The sequence below is a fragment of the Macrotis lagotis genome, chromosome X (genome assembly GCF_037893015.1).
Source record: "Macrotis lagotis isolate mMagLag1 chromosome X, bilby.v1.9.chrom.fasta, whole genome shotgun sequence".
NCBI lineage: Eukaryota > Metazoa > Chordata > Mammalia > Peramelemorphia > Peramelidae > Macrotis > Macrotis lagotis.
The window spans coordinates 158,429,809-158,454,658 of NC_133666.1; the positions used below are offsets into that span (position 1 = coordinate 158,429,809).

Consider the following 24,850-nt stretch of genomic DNA (forward strand, 5'->3'; position numbering starts at 1 on the left):
TGTTTTTTATATTTAGGTAACCTCTGTAGCTTTTTTCTTTTTTTTTAGGTTTTTGCAATGCAGTGGGGTTAAGTTACTTGCCCAAGGTTACACAGCTAGGTAACTATTAAGTGTCTGAGGCTGGATTTGAACTCAGGTCCTCCTGACTCCAGGACTGTTGCTCTATCCACTGCACCACCTAGCTGCCCCTATTATAGTTTTAAGATCCAGATAAGAGGGGTGGCTAGGTGGCATAGTGAATAGAGCACTGGCCTTGGAGTCAGGAGTACCTGGGTTCAAATCCGACTTCAGACACTTAATAATTACCTAGCTGTGTGGCCTTGGGCAAGCCACTTAACCCATTGCCTTGAAAAATCTAAAAAAAAAAAAAAAACAACAAACCCCCAAAACCAGATAAGAGCTCAGATAGAATGTTAAGAAAACGTTATTGGAGCAGCTTGGTGGCATAGTGAATAGAGCACTGACCCTGGAGTCAGGAGGATCTGAGTTCAAATGTGGCCTCAGACACTTTATACTAACTTAGCAGTGTCACCTTGGGCAGCTCATTTAATCCCATTGCCAGGCATAAACTGTGAGATAAAAAGAAGAAAAGCAGTTTCTGTTAACCATTAAAAAATAGTTGGGAAATGTCTTACCAAAGAGTCACTTGAGAAAATGGTTTAATCTGAAGTACTTCTTCTAATGGAATCAGGGCAGAGGTATATGCTCTATCTGTGAGAATCTATGAAAAATATTGAGTTAGAAAGAACTAAGGAGAAATTTCTTCCTTTTTAGAACTATTTTAACTGTGGTGCTATAAAGAAACCTTTTAAAGAGAATTTTATGATGTTTGTTATGAAGTACAGTATAGTTTGTAAAAACTTTTCTTGAGGGAAACCAAAAGGAAAAAAAGGACTAATGTTGAGTAGAAATATTAAGATTAGTGAGAGTTTAAATCGAATGCAGTGAAACTGTTTTCAGATTCAGCTATTGTGATATTGAAGTTTAGAGATGAATCAGTCTGTGACTTGGGTAATAATATTTTAAATAGTTATAGATGTTTTTATGTTTATTATCTTCATTTGCTAATAAATTGCTTATATTTGATAATTGGAATATTTAATTATTGAGAAATTACTCTTAATTACTAATGGGAAAGGAGGCTTCAGTTTTATTCAGTGACACATATTAAATAAATGAATTATACTAATTCATTATGGCACATTTATTAATGAGAAATAATACACATCTATGTTGCTTTAGAGCTCAGGAGGATAAAATTAAATGTATAGCAATAAATCAAGTGGCTAGTTGAGATTGGGTAAGCTCCAAGAGTGTGTGTGATTGGACCATTTATTTTTCCATTATAGGGTTACATGCACCCCTGTTGTTGCACTAAATGTGTGTATGTGTTGTCTCCCTCATTAAAAGCTCTTGCAAAGGCAAGGACTGCTTCTAACTTCCAGTTCTGAACAGCACCTAGCATAATAGGCACTGAATGAATGCTTGTTTGTTATGGATTATTTGTATCTTAGCAAAACCTTCCATTTGGCATCTGTTTACCTCTTCTGTTGTCAAGTACTTGGAAGGATATATTAAGGTGTAACTACAACTGGGGTGAAATGGATCATAGTTTCCCATATATTTTTTGCTCCAAGAAGTTTTGCAGGGGCAGAGGGAAAGGAGGATATCCATGGTATCAATAATTGAACATGTTAATGCTTTAATTTTTCTTTCCTTATCTACCAGAAATACCATGCAGTACAAGGCAAAAAATCCAAGTACTACCTTGGGTCTTAGTATAGGAGATGTTTTCCTCTCTGGCTTCTCCCAAGTTTGTCCATTATGTAACTGTTTTTTATTCTCTTCCCTGTACCACTCTTTTCTTCCTATTTTCTCTTAATTTCTCTTTATAACTTTCTCTAATTTTTCCCCTTAGTATGATAATGAAAATGTATACTGTAGAATGAAACCAAAAATTGAATGAAATGACAAAAGGCTTTAAAAATAAATTCTTTCGGGGGTGGCTAGGTGGCATAGTAGATAAAGCACCAGCCTTGGAGTCAGGAGTACCTGGGTTCAAATCTGGCCTCAGACACCTAGCTGTGGGGCCTTGGGCAAGCCACTTAACCCCATTTGCCTTGCAAAAACCTAAAAAAAAATAAATTCTATCAAAGAATTATTTGTTTCTATTTCTATAATATACCTAGGTTTTTAGTTTAATTAAATTGGACAGAAAATGTACCATTTGCTTTACAGTTTTACTGCTGTACAAGACTCTGGATATTCAGTAATTATCAATTGCTGATGAATTTTATGGGTTAATGCTGTTTGAATTCTAAATAAAATTATTAGACATATATAAATATTAATTTGATATAGTGAAAACTATGTGAAAACATAGGGAAATCAAAATTCAAAAAAGTTAAAGGCAAAGTTTTATTTAGGATGAATATTATAATGTACATATATTTTAAATAAATCAAAAATTGTGTGATTTAATAGACTTAAGAGTTATAAGAAGAGAGTGATTTAATAAACTTTTATGTTATTGTTTATAGCTTACTGGTAGTTGCATAAAGCAATTTTGATTTTTAAGTGAACATTTCTATATATAATCATTGTTTGGGCCTTATTTAACAAATAGCTGTCAGATTCTGATAATTAAATATTTAATAACAATAATTACTTGTTGTTTTAGATATAGTTCATAAAGTTCATTTGCGGGGCTCATTCCAAGTGACCCGAGCAGCATGGGATCACATGAAGAAACAAAAGTTTGGGAGGTATGGTTTTGTATGATTTTCTTGCAAGCATAACATCTTTGTGTTTGTATGCTTTCTCCATGCTAGGTGTTATTAGAAAATTTATTATTCTCATGGAGACATCTCTAGATATATGTGGATATTTTCATGTATCAGGTTCATGCATCCTGTCCTCTGAATAAAATTGGTGTCATTGATTCATAATTATAGCTAGAAAGTTTTATATTTAGTTTCATCTTCTATCTTTCATTTTTAATAATCTCACCAGTGTTTTCTGATATTTCCTTTATTTATTTTATACTTAAAAACAATTCAAATATATAGAATTGAAATTTCTTATACTGTACTTTATTCCATGTCCAAGATGTCATCTCATGCCTGTAGTGATCAGCTGGGCAGAAGATGAGTAGCAGTCATTTTGCAGGTCCTAATGATAGTTCATTATTTTCTTTCTGTCAAATGTTTGAAAATAGTATTAATAGTCCTGATTTCATAAATGTGTGATTTGACTGTGATTGGTGCTAGCACCAATCTATGCAAGTTACTCAAGCTAGCTTAAAGTTATCCACAGATAATGCAGAAAAGTAACTTATTCAAACTCATTTGCTTATTGGGATACTTCATTTGACTCATTTTCAAGGTGATTTTTTTATTTGTTTTGAGTGAAATTTATTCAAGGTAGAACAGATATGAATATTATTGTTTTGATATCAGAATTCTATTAATTGACAAGCTAAGGCTAAATTGATTTAGATAAAGGAAGTAAACTTGATGAATTGAATCTTCTCATACTAAACCTTTGACATATGATACAAATAGGTGTGTTACTCTAGCTTCAACAACCTCTTCCACAGATTTTAGATGGAATTTTTGTTTTACAATTACTTGAAAAAATCGAGAATGAAATAATTAAGAATATTGTGATGTATTGTGAAGGCTGTAAAAATATAAGAATAGTAGATTCTGAGAACAAGTATATTATAAGATTGTTAAAAAATTGAAGAAATGTAAAGTGAAAATGAGAAGATCAGGAGGAACTACTCATTTATTATTTTGTGAATTATTATACTTAGATGATTACTCAAAAATTCCTAATTCAGTGACAAAAGGAAATAGTATTGAATTGATTTCCAATCTTCTGAGGAGGGGGTTTTAGTTAAAAAATTTGGAAGATTTCATGCAGAAGAGGATTGGATAGGAAAACTGAGAGGACTGGTTAATTCAGAAAATGTGCTTTGCATGTGGATAATATCTAAATTTCCTATAGCCCAAAAGTTATTGGCTCACATTAGATCCACTTTAAGACTTAGGATAGGGTTGTCTGCTAGAGGAAGAATCTGTATAGTTTAGACTAGCTATTTGATGGAATTCAAAGGCTGCCAGCCAGCTCCGTGGTACAGCGGATAGAATACTGACCTTGGAGTTAGGAGGACCAGAGTTCAAATCTAGCTTCAGACACTAGACCTTTACTAGCTATGAGACCTTGGACAAGTAACTTAACCCTGATTACCTCACATCCAGGGCCATCTCCAGTTGTCCTGATTTCATATCTGGCCACTGGATCCAGATGACTCTGGAGGAGAAAGGCAGGCTGGTGACTTAGCATAGTACTCCCTCACTCAAATCCAGTTCATGTGTTTATCATGGTATCACTTACCTGATGTTGTGGTCTTCTTCAGGAGTGAAGGAAAACCATCATCATTATTGTCATTTTTTATTTTGTCGTACTACCCACATCTACTTTGTGTTAAATGAGATAATATATGTAAATTGTTTTAATATTGAAAACTTTTTTAAAATTCATTTTCTCCCAATTACATGTAAAAACAATTTTTAGCACTTTTTAAAAGTTTTGAGTTCCATATTTTCTTTCCTTCCTTGAGATAGTAAGCAATATGATATAGGTTATACATGTCCAATCATGTAAAATTTCCATATTAGCCATTTTGTGGGAGAAAACTCAAAAAAGAAAGAGGAAAAATAAGTAAAAAATCATGTGCTTCAATCTGTATTCAGAAGCCATCAGTTCTTTCTTTGGAGGCAGATAGTATTTTTCATTATATATTCTTTGAAATTATCTTGGATCTTTGCATTCCTGAAAATAGCTGAATCATTCGTGGTTGTTTGTTGTACAGTTTTGCTGTTACTGTGAACAGTGTTCTCCTAGTTTTATTCACTTCACTCTGTATCAGTTCATGTAAGTCCAGATTTTTCTGAAATCATTCTGCTCATCCTTTTGATATTCTTATTTCAGAATTCTTTAAAAACTTATTGTTATTTTAGGTCTGTAACATGGTTGAACAAATTGATGGCAGTGTGCAAGTCAGATTTGACAGTTGAAAAGTAGATGTACAGATCTGTGATTCTAATTTTTGAAAGAAAAGAATGTACTGAGTACTTTTTTTTTTTTTAGGATCATTATGACTTCATCAGCTTCTGGAATTTATGGTAATTTTGGTCAAGCAAATTATAGCGCAGCCAAACTTGGTCTTGTGGGTCTTTCAAATACACTTGCAATTGAAGGCAAAAAATTCAACATCCATTGTAATACTATTGCACCTACTGCTGGATCCCGGATGACTCAGAGTATTCTGCCACAGGGTAAGTAGCATTAGCTGCAGAATTCTCTAAAGTTGTACTTTGTCAAAGTGTTTAATTTCTGAATACTTTCTTTTTTTACCACAAGTCAAATGACATCTTAGATTTTCTATTCCCTTTTGGCACTCAGACATTGATTAAATAATTGTTTTCCTTTTTTATAACTTTTTGTTAATAAAACCTCTTGAATTATGGGCATTCTCATTAGGAATCCTTGGATATTCTATAAAAACAGTCATTTTATAAAGTTAAATCTTCTTAGTCTATTGAAATAGAAGAATCATGTAATCAGATACATTAAAAAGATGAAAAGATATAGACTTTGAATACATATTTCTATTTTCAAATTTTCAAAAGATTATGTGACATAACACATTTCCAAAACTGATACTTTAGCTCAAATTGGCATGTAAATTATAGAAATATTGAAGTCTAAAACATTCTGCATTGCCTCTGTATATATTAACTGCCTTCCTTTCTTTACTATGGTGCCAACTTTGAACCATTCCCTATGACAGTAACCAAGAGAACACAATCTATGTAACACTCAAGTAAACCTTCATTTTTCCCAAGAAAACCTTAATATAGTAAAAGAAATATAAGTCTTATTACATAATTTGCTCTAGACTTGGCCTTCTGTTTTTCAGGTTGTGATCTATTTAGGTACATGATAATTTATAATACTGCCCTACTTTCTTCTAAATACTATATCTCTACAGTGAATTAAACTATTTTAATGGAGTAAATTTTTTATTTACAACCAATGAAGGAAGTCTCATCTTATAACATAGAAAATAAAGAAATGACTGAATTTTGTACATTTTATCAGAAGCATTAATGATAGTTTACCTCTGAAGAATTCAAAGGTCCTAGAAAATCTGACCTTATTAACATTTTAAAGCAAGGGCTGTTAAATATTTTGGGGCATGGATATTTTTAGAAGTCTAGTGATGCCTACAAACTCCTTCTCAGAGTAATGTTTTTATATTCATAATATCAAATACACAGAATTACAAAGAAAACAAATTCTATTGAAATATAGTCATCTATCTATGGCTATTGCCTTTCTATCTATCTAGCCAAATTCACAGATTCTAGGTTAAGAACTCTCTTCTAAATATACCTCTGAGGTAGATAGTGATATTCCATATTTTTGGATTGGGAAAGGAGATTGTGGCTTACGTAATGTTCAGTGACAAGTTGAACACGCAATTCTTGAGGGGGAAGTATATAGGCCTAACATTTTATTGTTTTGTTATGTCAGTGAGACTTGAAACAGTATGCTTTTGGAGAATAACAGTATTACACAAGGGGGCAGTGGAGAGACACTTCATGAGTATGTAGAGGATATAGTGTATCACCAACTAGGAACTGTGAAGAAGAAAAGATATGTGTTATATGATAGGAAAAGAAGATACTCTGATTACATTGTAAGAATAAAGTATGACAAGTGGATAGTCATAGTGTTCCATTACTATTCTTCCAATGATTGGAGAAAGTAGGAAAGGCCTCCAACATTTGGGATGAACCTCCTTTGATGGTTTTTTGGGAAAAAATAGACAAGAGTTACATAGGTTGAGCAAATGTGGATAGGTCATATTATCTGTGTCATCAATTCAGTGAGATCACAGATCTTTTTAAGTGTAGGCCTTTTTTTAAAAAAACTATTTTCTGACAATTTTCTACTTTGTCCATAAATTAATAGCCTTGCTAGTAAAAGTGTAGATATTTCTTTTAAGACTATCTATCTATCTATCTATCTATCTATCTATCTATCTATGTATCTTATCTGTCTTTCTGTCTGTCTTTATCTGTGTATTTATCTCTTATCTCTACCTATCTGGTTTTCCTTGTTTTGGCCAATAGCTGGTATCTGGTTTTTAGCTATGGCAAACATATAAATCTCCAAGATTCACATTTGACTTGTACCAATAAAATTTTAAATTGGAAAGTATTTCTTCCATATTTTTTCCTATGCAATTCACTAAGCATTTGTTAAATGCCTCTGTGTGAGGCTTTATTTTGAGAACTGACTATAAAGTGAAAAATAAAAAAAAATATGCCCTTGCCCTCAAAAATATTATGTTTTATAGGGAGCATACAACATATATAGGAATATAAAACTATAAAGTATATTCAGAGTAAATATAAAGTATTTTGGGGGCAATTCTAGCAATAGGAATGACCCCTTGTAACTCTTGAGAGGAACAAGAGTTCCTCAAAGGTAGGGATGAGGAGAGAGAGCATTTGAATGATAAAAATGGACCTGTGCAGAGGCAGGGAGGCAGAAAATGGAATTTAAGTATGGAAACAGCAAGTAAGCTGTTGTGACTAGAAAATAGATTTTGAACCAGTGTGATACGAGTTAAATCTGCAAAGATTGACTATATCCAGACAGATTCTGAAGGACTTTAGATGCCAAATAATGGAGCTCATATAGAAAGCCACTGAAGCTTCCTGAGCAGGAAAGTAGCATAGTAGATTTGTGCTTTCTTCATATCCATGTAGTGGTTATGTGGAGTGGAGACTGGAAGCAGGGAGACTCAGTACATTACTGGATTACTTTGAGTATTCTAGATGATAAGTTAGGGCCTGTGAGTGAATAAAAGAGGATGGGGTGGGGTGAGGAAGAGCAGAGAAAGAGAAAAAGTGAGAGAAAGAAAGACTGGCTACCTAAATGTGGGAGTCATTTTTGAATATAAATATAGAAATTCAGTTTTAGATATTAATATACTTTATATCTTAGAGCAATTCACTAAAGTCTTGGTCCCTTTTAGGATTGAGAAAACATAGAATAAAATTTCCATGAATATATTATAAGAATTATATGTTATAAGAATTCAGCTAATTCTTTAAGATAAATATTCCCAGGGGTGGCTAGGTGGCACAGTGGATGGAGCACTGGCCCTGGAGTCAGGAGTACCTGAGTTCAAATCCGCCTCAGACACTTAATAATTACCTAGCTGTGTGGCCTTGGGCAAGCCACTTAACCCCCTTACTAAGAAGAAAAAACCCTAAAAAACAAAGAAACAAAAAAAGATAAATATTCCCATTATGAATTGATCGTGACTGAAAGAAAATACTGGCTTATTTAGTTTATGTACTTAATGAAATGCCTGAGTAGTACAACTGTGAATTGCTTTTGATAATTTATAATACATTAAAATAGCCTCTTCTGGGGGCAGCTAGGTAGTGCAGTGGATAAAGCACCAGCCCTGGAGTCAGAAGGACCTGAGTTCAAATTTGGCCTTAGACACTTAATAATTGCCTAGCTGTTTGATCTTGGGCAAGTCATTTAACCCCATTGCCTTAAATAGAAAATAAAAAAAAAAATTAAAAAAACCAGCAGCAGGATACAATGTTTAATGAGTATAGAGAGCTATTTATGGTACTTTTGGAGCTACAGGTAATTCCTTCACAAAAGACTATCCTATTTCCATACTTTTAAATTCTTGTACTTTAAGTAGAAAGTTCACTGAAGGCCTTCTTTTAGTTCAATATAGTGGAAGTACATACATATATATATATATATATATATATATATATATATATATATATATCTTGGATCAAAGGAATCAAAATTTAGAACTAGGAGGCACCTTAAAGGTGTAGCACATGAAAGATGAAATGATCTGAGTTTCCCAGCATGTTGATTTATTTAGCAATACATGTCAATCACGTAACAAATTAGAACCACATCTCCTCAGCTTTGGCACTAGACCTTGAATATGGGGGAGACTGACTTTTATACATTAAAAACAATTAAATAAAGATTAATTTAAGAGAAAACAGTTAACCATAATAGAACATTACATAATCTGATTTCTAATTGGAGGAATGAATGGGGATTTTCCAGATTGGGAGGGGGATCCATTCCCCTCAAATGACTGTATTCAGTCAAAGAAATGTGGAAACAGTAACTGATTGACCAGTTTGGGGCCAGTTTTGATAAGGCATATGGGTTGTTTGAAATGTATAATTGTGGGAAAACTTGCATCAATCTTCAGATTTGACTATCTCTGGTCAGTTTAACCTAGGTTCTAGATTAAGGGACTTTAATCAGTGGGTAGAGGTGAACTACTTTCCCAGTCACTGTCAGCAAGATTCATATAGTACAACAAAGTTTTCTCACAAGACAGAAATTGGACTAGACCCAAAATTCAATAGAAAAGTAATTGAACTAGCTCTAGGATTGAGTCACAAGATGGAGTCTTTGTGGTTCACTTACTTCCCATCACCACTTGTTCTAATTCCCTCAAAAGCCATCAAGTCCCATCCCTTCATTATATAGAGAAAACGAGACTGAGAAAAGCTACATTAATTCATTTTGAGTTCTAAATACCTGACTTAGAAAGGAACTTTTGAAAAGCAAAGAGTTATTAAGTTAGGTACTAACATTATTTGAGGAAGAACTTTGCTTTGAAAATTAAGGTTTGCTTTGATTATGCTGTGCTAACTAGGGCACGTAATTTTACTCAATATAAAAAAATGATGTGGAAGTAGATCTTACCTTCCCATAGTTAATTAAGAATTAAGTACATCATACAATCATAGTAGCTTGCTGACACATCAGAATGTATAGGCTTCTAATACCTGCCAATTTTACTCTCATTTCTAAAATATGGGAAGGATAAGACAGATGAGTTAATGACTGTGCCTATAGGAGGCTGTTTGACAGAGTTGTACTGCATGCAGTTTGACTTGGTGGACTTGAGTTCAAGTTCTAATTTTGCTACTTCCAAGAGTATGAACTTAGAAAAGTCAGGTAATTTCTCTTGTTTTCAATTTCTGCTCTAGAAAAGGGGATTTAATATCTGTCTTGCTTCCTGCTATAGAGCAGATACAAAGAAACAAGATAATACGTGTAAAATTACTTTATAAATTGTAAAGTACTATACTAATAAATGATGTTAATATTGGGAGAATAAAATGATATATATATCAATTTGTTTTTAAACTTTTTTGCCTTTCCATATTCAGATCTGCTAGATGCTTTGAAGCCTGATTATGTCGCTCCCCTAGTCCTTTGGCTATGTCATGAGAGCTGTGAAGAGAATGGAAGCATATTTGAGGTACTGTACTTCCCTTTTGATTCTTCTTCTCCCCTCCCCTAGATACATGTAGTTCATCATTTAGAAAACAATTTATTAAGCATCTCCAGATGACAAGTACTTTACTAGGTCTCAGGAATACAAAAACAGAAAAAAAAACCCCAGTTTTTCCCTCAAAGACTTTACATTCTCATGTTCCTTTGGTGCTCACACATAAAATTTACAGTAGTTATTTTCTGCTTAGTTACTGATTATCTTATTCATCTTGACAAGGTCAAGAGCTGGCAGAAAATAAGAGTAGAGATAATCTTTCTTTGCAGCATTTGCTTCTCTCTTCTTTTTTCTCCTCCTCTGTAAACATGTCATTCAGAACACAGAGTAGGAAGATGCAAGAACTGAGGTTCTTAGTATCCTAGATAATAAGGGGAAAATTACCTTAAACTCTCAACCAACCTCTTCCATCATCAGCTTCAGGGAAAGCTTTTGTCTGCTAAACTTTTATGTTGCTTAACCTTTTGCAAAAGTTAAAAATGAAAACCAATCCTTATGGCTGATAATCATTTTACTGCTTGTTAAGGAAAAGATTTTCTTATTTTGTGGCTAATACTTGCAGCAGTGTATATTATTGCTACCTTTAGTGTCTGCAAAAGCCCCAAATTTTAATACTTTATGGTTCCATGGAATGTTGGTGCTGCTTACATTTTTTAAGCCAAAGATCAAATGTTGGCTAATATCCTAAATGAGGAAGTATTATGAAAAAATTATTGAATTACTTTTTCTTGTTAACTTTGTGTTCCCAAAGCAAGTTAATATGTGATTATAGCCCTTGGTAAACAAATTAACAAAATTTTTACAAGTATGTTTTCATTTTCAAAATATTTCATATCAAAGAGACTGAACTATTTTATATATATATATATATATATTTAAATTTTATTTATTATTTAAGGGAATGTGGTTAAGTGAGTTGTCCAAGGTCACATAGCTAGCTAGGCAATTATTAAATGTCTGAGATTGGATTTGAACTCAGGTCCTCCTGACTCCAGGGCCACTACTCTATCCATTGTGCCACCTAGTTGCCCCTAGACTATTACATTAGTCACAAAGTAGATTGTCTCCCAATAAAGAGAATTCTTTGAAAAGGGAATAAAACAAAACAAAACATCTTTGCAGTGCAAGGTAATTACAAAAAAATTATCATATAAAGTCAGCAGATTAATCTATAGGGAACTAATCTTTTTCCTTTTCCTAAAATTAAATGAGTAAAATTCTGCTGTTCACAAATGTAAAGAACACTAGGAAACTGAAAAAAAATTAAGACCTTAAAATTTTTTTTTATATTACCAAAATTTCCTCCAGTATCTATCCCTTTCCCCCTTCCCAGAGAGCCATCTCAGAATTGATTACCATATTGAAAAAAGCCTGAAAATGTGTGCCATGTTATTATATCTGTGGAATTTTCACTTCTGCAAAGGAGTGGTTTAGCATTTTGTTCTTATATCTCTTCTTAGGAGCTTTACTCTTAATCTTTTTTACATATTTGCTTTTGATTGCTTCAATTTCCATTTTAGTCATTATTTGTAAATACTGTTTTTTAACTCTGCATCAGTTCATGGATATTTTTCTTTGTTTCTCTGTATTTCTTTGTTATATTTGTCATTTTTGTTACAACAATATGCTATTATATTCGTTATAATAAATCTGTCCAGATTTTTCCCTTATTTTACTCACTGAAAGATTTTTTAATTCCAGGTATGAAACTTTATATTAATCTCTATGCATTTCATTTTATTCAATTTGATTCATGGTTCAATACCCATTGAGATCTTTATAAATCATGACTGTCTTGAAACGTTTTATCTGCTTCTCCCACTTTGTAACATTCTCACATTTGAGAAACAGATTTTCTGTCTTTATCTCTTGAAAAAAGGACCCAGCTATTGTACCAGGAAGAGAGAGAAGTAAAAAAAAACTTCAGAGCTCTGTCAAAAAGGAAGAGGAGTTGAATCTCTCTTTCTATCACTCTCCTCCCTTTCTTTCTAATCCTCTCACTCTCCACTGTCACTTGTCAGGCAGATTTGATTGTCCAGAAGTGTGGGTCTGTTTTGTCTACTGCCATCTTCTGTTGAGACGATGCTACCTGTTGTTAATACTTCAAATTGAAGAAAAGAGGCCATCTATTCCATGCAATACTTGAATAAGAATCCCCTTTATATAACCTTTAACAAGTGGTTATCTGACCACAGTTTGAAGACCTCTTAGAAGGGCAACCCACTCCCTCCAGAGGTAGTTAAGAACTTTTCATTACATAAAGCCTAAATTAGCTTCTTTGCATTTTTCAGATTTGATGTAAAAAGAATTTTGCTAATCAGTCATTAAGTCAGCAAGCATTTATTAAGTACTGACTGTGTCTTTGGGACTACAAAGACAAAATTGAAACAGTCCCTGAATTCAGAGAACTTATATTCTAACCAGGTAAAAAATACACACTCATATATACACTATCTTGGAGAGGAGAACATTAAAAGATTGTAGAGCTTTCCAAAAAATTTTACAACTACTGTATAAGATATTCCCAGTTTTTAGAGCCCAAATTTTTCTGAAAATGGTGTGTCTTATACATGGGGAAATATGGTAATCTGTTCTGTTTTTATCATTAATGATTAAATCAAAATCAGTATGTTTTAAAACCAAGCAAAGTATATGTCATGCTATGTAGGAAACAGTGGACACTGCTCCTTTCTGGCTTCTTTAAAAGAAAAGGTATTTTCATATATATATAGGAACATCATCTGTTTATCCCAGATGATTTTTTCCTCCCCTCTCAAATACCTCCAAAGCAGCCTTCTTTGCAGATATAGAAAATATTGATAGATTTATTTACAGGAAGAAATGGCTTCAAACTAATTTAAGATTAGGATTTTCTATGCAAATTTTCTCTGGGGTTCTTGTTCTTATTTACTCAATTAAATTCTCCATCTGTTTTTTTTCAGATATTTTATATTGTAATATAAATAATAACATTATAAAATAATCCTATAATAATAACCATACCCTATAATAAATTTTGGGCTTTATATGTTGATCTCCATTTGTTTAGTGTGTATGCTCACAATATAGAACTGTCATAAAATTGTGACTCTGGATTTTACTGCATGAGGTCATTTATCTTTGTCTCTAGTTAGAAGTCTATTTTAATTTTTCCAGGGAAGTTTTTTTTGAATGTTATTTTATTTTTTCATTTATATGCAAAAAACAGTTTTAGACATTTATCTTGTAAGTTTTTGAATTATACTTTTTCTTCCTCCCCTCTCCTCCTGACAATGAAGTTATACAAGGATGATAAATACATAAATCATAAATATGTATAACATATTTCCATTGTAGTCATGTTGTGAAAGAATTAGAATTAAAAGGAAAAAAATGGGGTGGCTAGGTGGCGCAGTGAATGGAGCCCTGGCCTTGGAGTCAGGAGTACCTGGGTTCAAATCCGACCTCAGACACTTAATAATTACCTAGCCATGTGGCCTTGGGCAAGCCACCTAGCTCCATTGCCTTGAAAAATCTTAAAAAAAAAAAAAACAGGAGGAAAAGAAAAAAATCATAAAATGAGTTTTAAAAAGTAAAAATAGTGTGCTTTGGTCTGCATTCATACTCCATAGTGGATGGCATTTTCCATCAAAAATCTTTTGGAATTGTCCTTGATCACTTGAACTGCTGAGAGGAACTAAGTCTGTTAATGTGTACACTGTTGTCTCTTCTGCTCATGTCTCTTAGTGTCAGTTCTAGGGAAGATTTTTAAATCAGATAATGATGATTTTTTTTTCCTTTTTTCTCTTTCCAGGTTGGAGCAGGTTGGATTGGAAAATGTAAGTGCCTCTCAGTTGGTGGTTTGTCTGTTTGCAACACTTTAAACCTAAATGTGACCCACAGAGAGCATCACAGAGAGTTTGCTAGGAGCTTTTGAGGGTTAGCTCTAATTTATACCTTCCTTTCCTATGCAGTTTTGACCAAATATATGCCTCTGTGAACATACATTTTTAGAACACTTAAATGTCTTTTTTTCCATCTGTCAATATTGTATTTATTAAATCTACTATATGGCAAATGATGAGGATACAGTTACAAATAATGAAACAGTCCTTCATCCTGCCCATCCTTGATTCATGCAGCTAACTAGCAGTTTTGGCTTTTCCCATATGTTTATTAGGACTTCCCCACCCTCATTTTTTTATTTTTTTATTAAAGATTTTATTTATTTTGAGTTTTACAATTTTTCCCCTAATCTTACTTTCCTCCCCCCACCCCCATAGATGGCAATTTGTCAGTATTTACATTGTTTCCATGGTATACAATGATCCAAATTGAGTGTGATGAGAGAGAAATCATATCCTTAAGGAAGAAATAAAAGTATAAGAGATAACAGGATCAGACAATAAGATATATCAGGTTTTTTCTAAATTTAAGGTAATAGTCCTTGGTCTTTGTTCAAACTCCACAGTTCTTTCTCTGGATACAGATGGTATTTTCCATTACAGGCAGCCCCAGATTGTCCCTGATTGTTGCACTGATGGAATGAGTGAGTCCATCAAGGTTGATCATTGCCCCCATGTTGCTGTTAGGGTATACAGTGTTTTTCTGGTTCTGCTTATCTCACTCAGCATCAGTTCATGCAAATCCCTCCAGGCTTCCCTGCATTCCCATCCCTCCTGGTTTCTAATAGAACAGTAGTGTTCCATGACATACATATACCACAGTTTGCTAAGCCATTCCCCAATTGAAGGACATTTACTTAATTTCCAATTCTTTGCTACCACAAACAGGGCTGCTATGAATATTTTTGTACAAGTGATGTTTTTATCCATTTTCATCATCTCTTCAGGGTACAGACCCAGTAGTGGTATTACTGAATCAAAGGGTATGCACATTTTTGTTGCCCTTTGGGCGTAGTTCCAAATTGCTCTCCAGAAAGGCTGAATGAGTTCACAGCTCCACCAACAATGTAATAGTGTTCCAGATTTCCCACAACCCATCCAACAATGATCATTATCTTTTCTGGTCATATTGGCCAGTCTGAGAGCTGTGAGGTGGTATCTCAGAGAAGCTTTAATTTGTATTTCTCAAATAAGTAATGATTTAGAGCAATTTTTTCATATGACTATGGATTGCTTTGATCTCCTCATCTGTAAATTGTCTTTGCATATCCTTTGACCATTTGTCAATTGGGGAATGGCTTTTTTTTTTTAATATGACTCACACTTAAATGTCTTAAATTCAACTATTATTTCCCAATTCCATGACATTTTCAGAGTTACCTCTCTTTCCTCATCTTTCTGTTAGTCCATATGGAGACTTTTTCTCCTAATTATATCATCATTCTTTTATTTATTTAGGTTTTTATTTTAATTTTTTTTTGCAAGTCAGTGGGGTTAAGTGGCTTGCCTAAGGCCACACAGCTAGGTAATTATTTAGTGTCTGAGGCCAGATTTGAACTCAGGTACTCCAGACTCCAGGGCTGTGCTCTATCCACTGTGCCACCTAGCCACCCATCATCATTCTTTTAAACGATCAACTTAACGATAATTTGAAAAAATTAAGTGTTCAAAGAAGGCCCAAGTCAAATATTTTCAATATAGGGGACTTATATCTCAACTTGTGAAATTATTTTATATGTCTAACCTCTTAGTGTCACTCCTAAGTGACAGTATGTAGTACTTTCTAGCCTTTTCTGGTAACATTGATTTTAGTAAGAAGAACCAAAAGTAACAATAAAAACTTTATTATTTTGATGATTAAGGATCCTTAGAAATGAGTATTTCTGAAACCTCTCACGTTATAGAGATCTTTAGCCTAGTAACTGTCAAGGTTGGACAATGAGGAATAGTTAGTATTCTTCATAGTTATTTTTTCTTCTGGACAGTTTCAGAAGAAACAAATTACAATCTTGTTTAAGAGTATTTTTTAATTAACTTTGGTGACTTTGTGAATGAATATCTTTTAGATTTGATGGAAAGAATAGGGGAAGGATAAGAAGTAGCCCATGTAGGGCAATGCAATAGAATTACTTTTAGTTAATTGAATTAAAAATAATCTCAAGTTAAGATTTTTTTTAATCTTATTTCCATTTTCCAAAAAAAAGAAATTAAGCCTTTCTCTATGTGTTTATGTGTGAACACATGCTCATGGGCATACAAGTGACTTGCCCAAAGTCACACAGCTATTAAGTATCAAATACTGAGACTGCATTTGAACTTAGGTCCTCCTGACTCCAGTACCAGGGCTCTATCCACTGTGCCACCTAGCTGCCTCCAAATTAAGATTTTTAAAAAAGACATATATGGTATGATTCCTTTTTAATATTAGGAAAAATCTTTTAAGGCGAATAATTCTTAAGATGGTAAGTTGCATTTTTTCTGGATACCTGTTTTAAACTTTATGATTTGATGTCTTTTCTTTTATTCATCAGTACGTTGGGAACGAACTCTGGGGGCCATTGTCAGGCAGAAAAACCAGCCAATGACACCTGAGTCTGTGAAGGCCAATTGGAGGAAGATCTGTGACTTTGACAATGCTAACAAGCCTCAGACTGTCCAAGGTAAAGTGAATCATTGCTTCATTCATAAAACTGAGGCTGGGGAACTGAAGAAGAGACAAGAGTTCTCCTTAATTGTTACATAAGTCTCTTTTAATTTCAATGTTTTATGAATTCTATAAATTATAAGTCTTTTTTTCCATTTCAGTAAATGTTAAAGCCATTGAACTTTTCTCTCCAAGTCCTTAATATGAATATGAATCTCTTTAAGTTGATAGTAAAGATTTTTTTTTGACAAGGCAGGGAGGTTAAGTGACTTGCCCAAGGTCACAGCTAGGTAATTATTAAGTGTCTGAGGCTGTATTTGAACTCAGGACCTCCTGACTCCAGGACTCTTATCTGCTGCACCATCTAGCTGCCTCAGTTAAAAGACTTTTGTAAAGCATATTGTCAAGCTATGAATGTCAGAATTCTAGCACAGATTTGCAGTGGAATTTTGCTTAGGACTTCTCTATGAAAAATTTTTGACCGATTTAAGAATTACTAGTTCATATATGGTTTTAAGATGTAGTGATTACTTTACAAACTCTTATAACTCTCCAAGTATGCTATGAATTTAAACTTTTATTGCTGTGATTTCTGCTACACAAGAATAATAGTCTTAAGAAAAGATAATTTATGTTATTTGTATCACTGCTGCTTTTAGTTTTCTGTTTTTGTTCATAAATTCCTTCTTTGGGTGATTGAGATTGTTTTACTTCTATATTTCATTTGCATTTTACTTTATATATATATTTTTGGGAATACATAGCAGCATATAATAACATAATATTAAAATATATTAGAGCCCTGCAACAACTCTGTAAAGTAGATTCTACAGATATTATTGTATGAATATTATTAATGAGCAAACTGAGTCTCAGAGATGTTAAATCTCCATGGTTAGAGAGCCATATGTCAGTGTCAGAGAAGAGATATGAAGTGTGTTTACTATCCTAAGTCCATCACTCTTCCCCCCTACAGCATTGTTATTGAGAAGAATATGCCAACTTAGGTGATTTAAGGACAGAACTGTGACTTATTCCTCTTCTCAGTGCTTATCACAGTGCTTTACATGCTCCAGGCCTTTGATAAATGTTTGTTGAGTGATAGAAATAAAAGCTGCCAAATGGAAAACAAGAACTCCATAGGGTTTAGCAGCAGGATAGTTCACCCATTTCTTTTTTTTTGTTTTATTATTATTATTATTATTATTATTATTATTATATTTTTAGGTTTTTGCAAGGCAAATGGGGTTAACTGGCTTGCCCAAGGCCACACAGCCAGGTAATGATTAAGTGTTTGTTGCCGGATCTTGAACTCAGGTACTCCTGACTCCAGGGCTGATGCTCTATCGACTGTGCCACCTAGCCACCCCAGTTCCCCCATTTCTAAGAAGACAGTATTTAATTCCATCAAAAGTAAAGTATAAGCAAAGCTTTGAGAGATGCAGATCTCTTGGCTCAGTTAGAGGGCAGATGAAATTCAGTTTTTTTGCAGACAGTAATAAACCAAAATGCTTTTATGAGTCCCTGAAGGCTATTTATGGGCCAGAGACCTATGGTGCATCTCAATTACTCAGTGCTGATGGATTCACATTGATTAATGATAGGGACATGATCCTAGAGAGATGGGTTGAATACTTCCATAGTGTTCATCAAGCAATGCAGAAGCCATTGACCATTTACCTGAAGTTGAAGTCAATCAAATCAGTCCCTAACTGAAATTCCAAATGAAGAAGGTTTTGAATGTCATTAGGCTCCTTTCAAGTGGCAAAGTACCTGGTGCTGATTCTATTCCAGCTGAGATCTACAAAGTGGGGGTACTATGTTCATCCAAAAACTGCAGAAATTTTTCAAGTTATGTGACATGAAGAGGTTATCCCTCCATGAATTCATGAATGCCTCCATTGTTCATTTTTATAAAGGTAAAGGGAATAAATTATCCAAAAGTCACACAGTATTTCTCTTTTAGTCATTTCTGGTAAGATTCTTGTCAGAGTCCTCCTTAACAGGCTCGAAGATGGTCACCTCCCTGAGAGCCTTCAGAGAAGGTTGAGGAACAGTCGATATAGTGTTTTTTGCCTGACAACTCTAGGGAAAATGCTAGGAACAGAGGTCTGTATACGGCATTTAAAAATTGACCAAGGTCTTTGATACTGTCAGTCATGAAAGTTTATGGAAAATTATGTCAAAATTTGTTTGCCCAAAGAAGTCCATCAGTGTTGTAGGTCAATCTCACGATGGCGTGCTTGCCTGGGTTCTGGATAGTGGATGGTGCTCTCGAGATTTCCCAGTCACCAATGGAGTGAAAAACAGATGTGTCCTTGCTCCCTTACTTTTTAGCATAATGTTTTCAGTCATGTTATCAAATGCCTTCACTGAGGATGAACATGGCCTCAAGGTCAGCTACTGCACTGATGGCAAGTTTTTCAGTTTGAAAAGGCTACAAACCAAGACTAAAGTGGAGAGAGTATGGGTGCATGGTCTTCTGTTTGCAGATAATTGTGGACTCAGTGCAGCTTCTGAAGCTGAGATGCAACAAAGTATGGCTCGATTCTTTGCTGCTTGTGCTTATTTTGGTCTAACAATTAACAAGAAGAAAACACAGGTTCTCCAACTTGATTACAGCAAAAGGAGAAGTTTTGAATACTGTGGACAAGTTCACTTAACTTGGCAGTGTTCTTTCCAGGGAAGTTCATAATGACTATGAGGTTGACGCTCTCATTGCCAGAGCTTGCTCAGTATTTGTCAGGTTCCAAAGGAAGAAGTATTAGACTGACTACTAAACTGAAGGTCCACAGAGCCATTGTGCTGACCTTATTGCTATATGCCTGTGAAAACCTGAGACAGTCTACCAGTTCCCATGTCAGGAAACTGAATCACTTCGATTTAAATTGTCTTAGGAAGATTCTGAAGATCACTTGGCAGGAGAAGATACCAGACACTGAGGTCCTTTCTGGAGCTAAATTATCTAGCATTCTAACATTACTACAGAGAATGCAACTATGATGGACTGGACACATTGTTAGAATGCCAGATGTACATTTGCCAAAAAAACCCAAACTGTTTTATAGAGAACTCACACAGGACAAGTACTCACAAGGGGGTCAGAAGAAGCAATACCAAGGCACCCTGAAGGTCTCATTGAAGAACTTTAGAATTGATCGTGCAGCATGGGAGACACAGAACTATCCAACATGGTTTTCCCTCAGAGAAGGTCCTGCGCTCTGTGAGAAGGGCAGAATTGAAGCAGCTCACTCAAAGGAAATGTGACATATTTAAGTTTAGAATAAGTACCCCAGGTGTTCATGTGGACCATTTGTGTCCCACCTATGGTAGAGCATTTTGAACTCGTATTGGTCTGATCAGTCACAATTGGACACACTGTAATTTGTCTCAAACATAGTGATGTCATTTTGGTCTTCTGTGATAACAAAGGATAAGAATCAACCAAAAAGCTCCCAGATTTATTGAATTTCAAGTTCTGCCTTCTGTTGCCTAGGTAGCATCAGACAAAATATCCTGTGGGCAGGATATTTCCCACCCCTACTCTAGATTATTCTTGTTTTTGCTTTCAAAACTTCTCTCTTATCCATCCCATATCCTCTTTTACCAATCTAGGTCAAGCCCCTATCACCTAACAGGTTGATTACTTTAAATTATCCTTTAATTGATTTCCTTGCTATTTCTCTGTATTTCAGTCTGCCTTATACATTGACATCAGATTTATCTATAGGATAAAATCTAGATTTTTAAGAATGGTTTTCAACGTTCTGAACAATGTGGTTTGTTTAATCCCAGTGTAAACCCACTACTCCAGTATCTGTCTTACACTGCTGTTCTTTGTTGTCATGTTCATGCTATTTTACTCTTTCCTATGGTGCCTTTCCCCTCACTTTTTTTTAACCTTTCCAAATCTGTTCTTTTGAGATTTGGATCAGTCTCACCTTTTCCCTGTGAAGTTATATCTGCAAATGCTAACCACTATCAACCTCTCTCTTCTCAGAATCTCAAGAATTCTGCTGTCTGGGACCAAGTAAAATGAACTAATTATTTTTCCACTGGATAGCATTTCAAATATTTAATGATGGTTCTATAACTTTGCTTTAGTATTTTTTTTTTTAGGCTAAATTATATCCTTAGTTGGTTTAGGTGCTCTTAAGGATTTAAATTCAGTTAGCATGAACTAAGTGCATACTATCTACAAAGCATTAGGTTCTAGGCTTTGGATTATAAAAAATGAGAATCAAACAGTCCTTTCCCTCAAGAAGTTACTTATGTTCTGTTTAATGGAATCAATGCCTTTCACTGTCTCTTGGTTGTCTTCCTCTAGATGTTTTTGAGTTCATGATAATTAATAATTATAATTTGTATTAATATAGTGCTTTAAGATTTGTGAAGCATTTTACTTTACCTCATTTAAACATCAAAATAACTGTGAAATGTAATTATTCCCTTCATTTTGCAAATAAGGAAACTCCTGATTCTTCATTTTAACTTTTGTTTCTAGGTGTTGTCTTTTTTGTATATTTCCTAATATGTGTCAATATGTTTTTATTTTAAGCACCTTAACTGTGTGCAGAGTATTATGCTACCCACTGAGGATAAAAAGAAAGGCCAGAAACTCTGTTCCTGCCTTCCCAAGGAGTTCACATTTTAATGGGAGAGAGACTATGTGTAGATAATTATGTACTTAGAGGATATATTCAGAGTAGATGGAAGACTATCTCATGGAGAGAACATTAGCATGAGGCAGGTTTGGGAGGGGACTGGGAGAGGATTTTTTTTTTGGTCAAAGATCAGTAGGGAAGCTGAGAGAGAGAGAGAGAGAGAGAGAGAGAGAAGGGTGGGTAGGGGAATGGGAAGTGGGAGGGGAAAAGGGGAGGGAAGGAAAGAGAGACACACACAGACAGAGGGAGGGAGAAAGAAGGAGAGAGGGAAAGAGAGACAGACAGATAACTTGCTCATACTTGTTTGGACTCAAAGAGATGGTATTAGGGTAAGGAGCAGCAAGGAAGCTGGTAAATCTAGTCTGTGGGAGGGAGTCAAGTGTAAGAAGACTAAAAAGATAGGTTATGAGGGTTTAAATATTCAAAGGAGGATTTATATTTGATCCTGGAGATAATATGAAGCCTCTAGTTTATTGAGTAGTAGGTCACATGGTTAGTCCTGCATTTTAGGAAAATCATTTTGACAGAATTGCCTTAGGATATGTGACAGCATTATATGTTTTTGTCTTTTAAGGGTAAAATTTTCATAAAAGGAAGATTGCCCCCCCAATTTCTTCAGCTCACATTAGTTCACTGTCAGATAATATAATGAAACTATGTTTTCCCTCCATTTATTCATTTTATTTATTTATTACCTGGAAAGAACTTCATCGTCTCAGATGAATACTTTATGTCTTCCTTGCTCCCTTTTCATTTGAAAAAACAAACCAAAAGAATCCTTGTAACTGAGTGAAGATTTTATACTACAACCAGATCATGATTAATGACAATTTGAATAATGTGAAATTAGATTCAGTTCAAATTATAAAATGATGTCAGGTTGTATTTAATGTGAGCCAAAATTCAAATAATGTGACATGTGTGAGCTAGTCACATTTTTAACATGTTGCTCTGTTTTCTTTCTACATTTGCCTATTATAAAGTGTGGCCATGATGTGCTGTTGTATACCACATTACCAAGTTATGTTTTTTTTAAAGAGCTTTTAACAAAATGGGATAGAAATAAGATTTCAGATGGAAACACTTGAAGGCACAAAAAAGTTTGTTCTTACATTAGACAAAAATTTGATGTAATTGAATGATATGAATATGATTATAGTAATTCCAAAATAAGACAAACTGTTGGAGTGACTATATCTATGCAACAAAATACTATATAACATTTTGGCAAAATAAAAGAAAAAGGCAAATTGCATCAGCTTTTTGTGGTTAGCAAACACTAAAAGGAATAGAAGTATTATAGTGATAGAAATGGAGCATCTTCTAGCTATATGAATTGAAAATTTCAATCAAAGACATTCCTTCTAGCAGAGCAGCTGTTCAGATTGAAGCTTCAAGTTTATTTAAGGCAATCAGAGAAAATAAAAATAAAGTAGATAGTGAAGAAAATTATACAGTAAGTATTAGTTGGTTTGATAGTTGCATAATGTTAAAAATTACCAGAGAGGGAGCCAATACAGATGGTGATCATGGCAGCTAAATATTCTGATATTTTGAGGAAAATAATAGAAAAAGATGAAAATATTGATCAACAAATTTTTAATGGGGATGAAAAGGTTGTTATAGAAAAGGGTGCCTTCTCAAATTTATCAATTTATCTATATATCCATATATATCTATATATCTATATCTATATATATTTTAGCTTTATCCATGAAGTTTTATTCTCTATTATCTTACTGAACCCATGAATGGATGATATCATTAAAGATACCCATCTTTCATAACAAATTTGGGGGACATTTTATACAGAAAGGACATAGAATCAATCATAAAACTGAGTTAGACAACCAATGAGATTTCATATAAATGATACAGTTATGCATGGAATTTATATTTCTAAGAAAGAATAAACTTAACTTAGATTTAAAGTGTCAAAGGATTACTAATAACTTTTTTTGGGAAGTAATCCAGAAAGGGATTTCGAATTAAATCAATACTTATCTATTGGGCTCAGAATGCTTATGCTTTGAGGTGCTACAATCATTGATTGCTTCTAGTTTTTTGATCATCAGACTAAAAAAAAAAAGTTGTTGCCTGAAGCTGTTTTTGAAGACTTATTATATTTGAAGACTTATTTTGAAGACAATTTATTTTAGCCCAACTGTTAAAAAATATTGCAAGGACAATACTATTGTGTTTAAAGCATTGTGGATTTTATATATGCCCCAGGCCATCCAACTATACTTGGTTCATTGGGATAGAATATGAGCATGATGATTCTCTAACATGTTAATGAAGCTCTCTATGGCTAACAGCATATGTATGAAAATTTTGTTATAAATGACTATAACAGTGTTTTTCTCCCCATCATATCATTAATTATAAGCTTATTTATATTTTATTAGGTATATTTTGTCATTTAAAAATTTGACTTCTATTACTATTACTTTATTAATTTGTAATAAACAAATCAGAAATATATATTTTCATCCTTAGTTATGGTAATAAATAGATAAATTTTTGATTGCATATCTCCATTGGTCTTACACCAGTTACCACATTTTACATAAAATCATAACTTCACATAGTGAGAATTTGAATAATGTGATCAACTAATGGCATTTATTGTTTGCCCTTATTGGGACCTAATTTATTGGTATTTATGATATATTTATACTATTTTTAGTCTTTAGGGTAAAGAGTTGAGTTTTTCTTTTTATAAATGATATTACTATAAATATATAAATTAAATTTGGACATAATTTTTAAAGTTTCAGAAATCACACTTGTTTATATGTGTATAAAATACATTTGTTAATATTATGTGAAAATGTAAAGTGTATTAAAAATAATTATTCTTGAATGTTTATTTTTGCATTGGGAAATATCAGTTAAAATGTATGTTTATTTTTAAGGTGTAAGCAGCACTGTTTGTATGAGCAAAATATGTGTTTTTAAAACTCTTAACATTTCAGCTTCATCTCTCTGAATGTCAGTTTCCTCATCTGTAAAATGTGGGTAATAACCCACAGGTTTGTAACCTTCTTAAGTGTTATGATTATTTGTTGTCTAGGTGACACAATGAATAGAATTCTGGACCTGGAGTTAGGAAGTCTTGATTCCAATCTGGCTTAAGGCACTTGCTAGTAATGTGACCCTAGACCCATCACTTAATCTGTCTGCCTCAATTTCCTCATCTGGGAAATGGGGA

The 24,850-nt window shown here is 33.7% G+C and overlaps 1 protein-coding gene and 1 long non-coding RNA gene across 3 annotated transcripts in view; one reads left to right on the plus strand and one right to left on the minus strand.

Moving 5' to 3' along the window:
• LOC141497981 (uncharacterized) overlaps nucleotides 1–20,311 on the minus strand; it is a 38,190-nt gene extending 17,879 nt beyond the window's left edge. The window contains exons 1-2 of the long non-coding RNA XR_012471504.1: nucleotides 20,067–20,311; nucleotides 3,092–3,196 (exon numbers count right to left, since the gene is read on the minus strand). This is a non-coding gene — a long non-coding RNA (uncharacterized LOC141497981). The remainder of the gene's footprint in view (nucleotides 1–3,091; nucleotides 3,197–20,066) is intronic.
• The window catches only part of HSD17B4 (hydroxysteroid 17-beta dehydrogenase 4), a 127,945-nt gene that overhangs the window by 38,372 nt on the left and 64,723 nt on the right, over nucleotides 1–24,850 (plus strand). For both annotated transcript variants that reach the window (XM_074200888.1, XM_074200889.1), the window contains exons 7-11: nucleotides 2,681–2,765; nucleotides 5,158–5,345; nucleotides 10,323–10,414; nucleotides 14,238–14,262; nucleotides 16,860–16,988. In XM_074200888.1, coding sequence (XP_074056989.1) covers nucleotides 2,681–2,765; nucleotides 5,158–5,345; nucleotides 10,323–10,414; nucleotides 14,238–14,262; nucleotides 16,860–16,988 — 519 coding nt within the window. The remainder of the gene's footprint in view (nucleotides 1–2,680; nucleotides 2,766–5,157; nucleotides 5,346–10,322; nucleotides 10,415–14,237; nucleotides 14,263–16,859; nucleotides 16,989–24,850) is intronic.